General features: G+C 34.9%; 1 protein-coding gene across 4 annotated transcripts in view; it reads left to right on the top strand.

Moving 5' to 3' along the window:
* ARRDC3 (arrestin domain containing 3) overlaps positions 1 to 6,735 on the top strand; it is a 12,540-nt gene extending 5,805 nt beyond the window's left edge. For 2 of the 4 annotated variants that reach the window (XM_017508661.1, XM_037731490.1), the window contains exons 3-8: positions 610 to 757; positions 1,745 to 1,847; positions 2,183 to 2,439; positions 3,235 to 3,397; positions 3,676 to 3,830; positions 6,272 to 6,735. In XM_017508661.1, coding sequence (XP_017364150.1) covers positions 610 to 757; positions 1,745 to 1,847; positions 2,183 to 2,439; positions 3,235 to 3,397; positions 3,676 to 3,830; positions 6,272 to 6,328 — 883 coding nt within the window. In that variant the 3' untranslated portion in view covers positions 6,329 to 6,735. Of the gene's footprint in view, positions 1 to 609; positions 758 to 1,744; positions 1,848 to 2,182; positions 2,440 to 3,234; positions 3,398 to 3,637; positions 3,831 to 6,271 lie in introns of those variants that run through there. The other 2 variants (XM_037731487.1, XM_037731486.1) reach the window with 2 other exon arrangements.

The following is a 6,735-nucleotide window of genomic DNA, read 5'->3' as shown; positions in this document are numbered from 1 at the left end:
TTTTTCTTTTGAAGCCTGTAAAGTTAGAGAATAGCCAAACAAGAATTAAAACATAAGTAAACTTGGAGATGCAAAAGTAGTTTTTCAGTGAACTTATGAAATGTGAAATTTTTGAAACTATAATGACTATTTCAGGCCTTTTTTAGACCTAAATTAGTTGCTATAAAAAGATGGTAATTCCTGGCTAACGAGAAGTGGAGTACTATAGGGAATTTGGTCTGACTGTTTAACCAGTGTCTAGAATTTATCACTAGAAATAGTTAAATCATTCTCAACTTTGTTTTTTAATTCTTGGTCTTTTCAAAATAGGTCCATTAAACTCTCATAATTTTGCCACCATAATTAAAAGTAGCCTCCTCATAGTTTAAATGGATTGTATTCTTCTGGCTTTTTGAAACAGAATTTTAAAGATACTTATTATCTATTGTTACTTGGAAATAGAAAGTTTTTTCCCCAATGACTTATCCCTTTGGAAATTTTTTAAATTATATGTTTGATACCTCATTGGTATATAAACAATACAATATATTAACACTTCTATTCTGACCTACTGTGTAATTGTTAGAAAGAGGTATAAAATTAATATATTGACCTTTATATTCTGCACAGACCACTTGCTACCTCATTCGAAGGCCGACATGGCAGTGTGCGCTATTGGGTGAAAGCCGAATTGCACAGGCCTTGGCTACTACCAGTAAAATTAAAGAAGGAATTTACAGTCTTTGAGCATATAGATATCAACACTCCTTCATTACTGGTAAGAACTGACTGAATTCATTCTTTGTTTTTGGCATATAAATCCTAAAGAATAATCACCTAAACTATGCAGTTGTCATGATTTTAAAATACTGGTTTTATTTTATTTTAAAATTTCATAAATATACATTTTCTTAAATACAGTCAAGAACACCCAAATGAATGAAAAATATGCTCACATTTTTTATATTAACTTTAAGTAAATATAAAACCAAGACCAGATTTGATATGAAGTATCTCTTACTCAGAATATGACAGCCATAACGAAAAACAGATCTGGTCCTTGGATGATCTGAGTGGAAGAACAGTAGTAGTATCTTTTATTGTAAGACAATATCACTTAACAATATCATAATCTAAAATTTCCTATACTTTGTTATTCCAGTAGAGGGATAGTTGTCAAATAATGGGGAATCATTAGTTTCATGAAAAAAACTTAATTCCTTTTTTAAAGGAATCTATTTTTAATTGCATTTGTATGAGAGTAATTCAAATTTGACTTAAAACTTTACTTGGTTTAAACAAATGATAACATCTTTAAAGCAAATAAGAAATTGGCATTTTCCTGTTTTTACATACTTTTTTTATATTCTCAGAGAAAGATGTTAACATTTGGGATTATAATCAAATTGCTTTCTGTGCTGCCTTTTTAAGGCAGTTTAAATGAAATGTGGAAAGGGTTTTTTTTGTTTGGTTGGTTTTTAATTACTGTATTTGTAAATTGTGTGCTAAAAAACTATGTTTATGGGATAGGCTGTAACCCTTTACCTTTTTTTTCTAATTGAATGGAAAATTATATAAAAAGTAGTGGTATAATTCAAAACCATCAGTTAATAAAAAAAATAATAAGTATATCTGGATACGAAAAAAAGCAACACCAGTTTTAATTTTAAATTCTCCACAAATTTAGAGTTGTATTTTAAAATATTCTGGTATTGATTGTACCAATCTATACACTGACCCTTTTCTCTAAATTTTTTTCTTACAGTCACCCCAAGCAGGCACAAAAGAGAAGACACTCTGTTGCTGGTTCTGTACCTCAGGCCCAATATCCTTAAGTGCCAAAATTGAAAGGAAGGGCTATACCCCAGGTATGTATGAGGTAGATTCCCACAAAAAACTTTCTTCACTTAGCTTTTATGTATAACTTTTATAATGTTACTACTAAATATGAACATAGTATTATTTTGTAAAATAACAGATTGTGCTTATCCGTTTTTGTTTTTTTTTTCCACAAAATGGCATTTAGTTTCCTTTTTCAAATTGCCACTGATTAGTTCATTTCTATGACCCTTAAGTTATTTGCACTTCTTAGGACAGCTTTTCATGCTTGTTAGTTGCACTTTCTTACTTTCGCTTTAAGAATCTTGATTTCTTTTGTTGTTTTTTTCTAACAGGAGATATGTATATATTTTTTCCTCTGTAGGTGAATCAATTCAGATATTTGCTGAGATTGAGAACTGCTCTTCCCGAATGGTGGTGCCAAAGGCAGCCATTTACCAAACACAGGCTTTCTATGCCAAAGGGAAAATGAAGGAAGTAAAACAGCTTGTGGCTAACTTGCGTGGGGAATCCTTATCATCTGGAAAGACAGAGACGTGGAATGGCAAGTTGCTGAAAATTCCACCAGTTTCTCCCTCTATCCTCGACTGTAGTATCATCCGTGTGGAATATTCACTAATGGTATGTACACATTTAAGAGGTTTTTATCCTTTCTTTTTTTCTTTTTTTGAAACAAGATCTCCCTCTCTGTCTGTCACCCAGGCTGGATTGCAGTGGCACAATCTCAGCCTCTGCTTTCTGCCTCAAGTAATCCTCCCACCTCAGTCTCCCAAGTAGCTGGGACTACAGGTGTGCACCACCATGCCTTGCTAATTTTTGTATTTTTTGTGGAGATGGAGTTTGACCATGTCACCCAGGTTGGTCTTGAACTCCTAGGCTCAAGTGATCCATGCGCCATGGGCTCCCAAAGTGTTGGAATTACAGACATGAGCCACAGTGCCTGGCCCAAAACATCTTTGGTGTTTTTTTTTTTTTAATTATTTTGTTTTTAAGACTTAAAGTTATGAAGGCATAATTTTGTCTTACATCCAGGATTTGATTTTTTTAATTCTATATATAGTGGCATACAAAAATATATTAACTGTATACACTGTGACTTAATATGTAAATGTACTATACAGAATTATACACACCTCTGCCTCCTGGGTTCAAGCAATTCTCCTGTCTCAGCCTCCTGAGTACCTGGGATTACAGGTGCACACCATCATACCCAGCTAATTTTTTATATTTTTAGTAGAGATAGGGTTTCACCACATTGGCCAGGCTGGTCTCAAACTCCTGACCTCGTGATCTGCCCGTCTCGGCCCTCAGAGTGCTGGAATTACAGGTGTGAGCCACCATGCCCGGCCAGTTATTAGTTTTTAAAAAGGAAATCATACTTGGCATTCTAAACTGAATATTCTTTGCAATGTTTAGGTATATGTGGATATTCCTGGAGCTATGGATTTATTTCTTAATTTGCCACTTGTCATCGGTACCATTCCTCTACATCCATTTGGTAGCAGAACCTCCAGTGTAAGCAGTCAGTGTAGCATGAATATGAACTGGCTCGGTTTATCCCTTCCTGAAAGACCTGAAGGTAATTTGATAATACATATCTAAGTTTAATCTCTTACTATTATTATCAAGAACATTATTTTGCTTCTGATATTTTATGACCCTAGATGAATGTAATCTTTCCCTAAAGAAAGTAGATGTGCCCCATAATACTCAGTTTTGATTATGTCTTTATAGTTTTAATCACCAAACAAATAATAATTATTTTACCTTGACATTCCTTTTTAATACCTACTATTCTGTGTATTTTGACATGCATAAGAACATGCTGTTCGAATTGCGTGTATCTTTTTCCTTCAGCACCACCCAGCTATGCAGAAGTGGTAACAGAGGAACAAAGGCGGAACAATCTTGCACCAATGAATGCTTGTGATGACTTTGAGAGGGCACTTCAAGGACCACTGTTTGCATATATCCAGGAGTTTCGGTTCTTGCCTCCACCTCTTTATTCAGAGGTGAGTACCTACTCCTTAAGTATGAAATGAACTGGCTCTCTTGGAAAACAGCATTGCAGGATTTTTTTTAATACAGTTAGGTCTTGATTATCATGGTAATAACCAAACAAATAATTTAAAACAGATTAAAAGTTAAGATTAGGGTTGTCAATACTTACTAAGTTTGTATCTTGAGACACATTTTTTGAAGGAAGAATTTTATATATACAAGCACTGACAGGAAGAACTGGCATTTTGCAAGCACTGATTAAATAGCTAGAATTTATCTTATTCATGATTCTTTTCCAATTCTTGCATATTTTGAGATTCTCAGTCATAAAATATAATTTATTTGTAATAACATCTTAAAACAACATTCGCACACTGTTGGACTGTTTTCATTCATCTTAGATTGATGACAGCTCAGCACTTAAAAGTAAATAGAACATGACCCTTAGAAGAAGCCCACGGGCTACTGAGGAAAACAAGCTAAGAAGCAAAATATTACATAATAATGTGATAAAATACACAGCTAATTTCAGGAGCAGCTTATTGGGTCTTGGGACTCAGGTGGGGCTTCTTGGAAAGGTGGCTATTAAGTTGAATTTTGAAGACTGTAAAGTCCTCAAAAGGCAGGGAGAGCAGCCTGTGTAAAGACAAGTAGTGACTAGGTGGGGTATCCAGCGATTTCAGGATATTTCAGAGTGACGTGAGCCACTGGTACATATTTTTAAGGGGTTTTGAAGTTGGCTTTGATATCAAAATAATTCTGTAAATTATTAGAATCACCTTTTTTTTGGTTACTGTAATTTACATAGCTATTTTACAATGAAATATTACTCCCAAATTAAATATCAGAGGAATGGTCATCAAATTGCTCTTTTTTTTCTTAACACTATAACTGGAAGGGTCAGTTTTCTTTTAGATGTGATAATATGAGATCTTCATTCATTATAGAATATTCAGAATTCTTCATGAGCCATAATTTTTTATCTATTTTCCAATACATCAAATTTTCTATTAGATGCTAAAAGTGTTCTGCCACTTGCTACAGATGTTATTACATTTTTATTTGGACATTTCTGTCTTGCTTCTTAAGTCTGTCATTTCTGGCTTGATTTGAGGCTTCCTGGCTGTCTAGGGGGGCATTTTAAAAAGAATAGCAATCTAAGTATAGTTTACTTTTAAGCAATTTGTAGGAAAATTCTGCCTCCTTTTAAAAATTTTTAGCACTAAAGATAATGTACAACTTCTAAAATCCTAAAATATGTTCAGGGTGTGATTTAACTAAAAGTTACTTGGCTTTTTTCCTTCAAAAATGTGTTTTACCTAAAGCTTCTGTGGCAGTTTGGGTTTTTCCACATTTAAATGCAAGTGGATGGCTCTCGTCCAAAAGCTCTTTCAATAAAAAAATATATTAAACCCAACAATTTGCTTTTCTGTGACCATTCTCTTTACACCTGAGAAGCAACTTTTCATTAAGAACATGTGAGTATGAAAGTCACTCCTAGCTGGGTGTGGTGGCTCATGCCTGTAATCCTAGCACTTTGGGAGGCTGAGGTGGGTGGATCACCTGACGTCAGAGTTCAAGACCAGCCTGGCCAACCTGGTGAAACCCCATCTCTACTAAAAATACAAAAAATTAGCTGGGCATGGTGGTGGGTGCCTGTAATCCCAGCTAGTCGGAAGGCTGAAGTAGGCAAATCGCTTGAACCTGGGAGGTAGAGGTTGCAGTGAGCCGAGGTCACACCATTGCACTCCAGTTTGGGCACAAGAGTGAGACTCCATCTCAAAAAAAAAAAAAAAAGAAAGTCACTCTGATAAAGGGGAGTCACTCCAAGAGGGGGGCACCTCTTGAGTGTTTTGGTTTCAGCAGTTTTTCCTGATACACACATTGCATTTTTGGCCCTCTCTGGGGTTTTATGACCATTAGTTATTACTTCACATAAGCACATTATTTATGTGAGTAAACAAATTGTTTTCACATTGTATAAACAAAGAGCATTGTTTACACAATTTGATTTTTCCAAAGTCAGGAAGTGATAAGTTAACTTTTTTGTAGAAGGATGAAAGGGGTACTTTACGAAAGGAGATGATTGCTGTGAAGGTACTCTACATTGTATCTTTAGGTCTTTAGTACTACTAAAGTACTGAGTAAAAGTCTTCATTGACCGATAAAATTTTACTTTTAACTTTTGTGAAATAGGGGGGACTACGAGACATACCTTTGTAAATCTTGTTGATCTAGTAATTAAATATTAGGCACTTTATAGATAATACCAGTACCTTTTCCCTTTCCACACAGCATTTCAGATATAAAAGGAGAGTAATTGGATATAATATGCTAACAAGCTGTGTACACTCTCTCTGATTATATTTCTTGACTAGTATTCAGAATTGGCTACATTATTCCTACATCTCACCAAATAACTTTGTAAATTTGTTTACTCATTTCTTTCTAGATTGATCCAAATCCTGATCAGTCAGCAGATGATAGACCATCCTGCCCCTCTCGTTGAAGGAACACTTGGTTGGATCAAGTTGATGTGGGTTCTGAACTGTATCTCTTCCGGCTGAGGACAGAGAAGTATCTTGGAGACACGTTTCAGAGGAAGTGGAATTGCTTTTGCCCAGAAAAATGGCGAACACATGAAACAACCAGCGATCATGCTTTAGAAGCCTACAGCAACATTCTGGGACTGCTCCAATATGCTTGAAGATCTAAGCTTTTCTCTTTTAAAACTGGCACATACTCAGAGCAGTCTTCTTAGCCTATGGTCGTACGTGTCAAGATACCACGTTGTAAAGAGGGATGGTTTCCTTCTTTTGATTTGAAAATTTGCACATGCTCAATGCTTACATTGTGCGGTTCGATGTCACTACAGCTTTTTTTTTTTTTTTTTTTTTTTTTTTTTTTTTTTTTTTT

The sequence above is a fragment of the Cebus imitator genome, unplaced genomic scaffold (genome assembly GCF_001604975.1).
Source record: "Cebus imitator isolate Cc_AM_T3 unplaced genomic scaffold, Cebus_imitator-1.0 Scaffold16, whole genome shotgun sequence".
NCBI classification, from domain to species: Eukaryota; Metazoa; Chordata; class Mammalia; order Primates; family Cebidae; genus Cebus; species Cebus imitator.
This window is presented reverse-complemented; position numbering and strand designations above follow the sequence as displayed.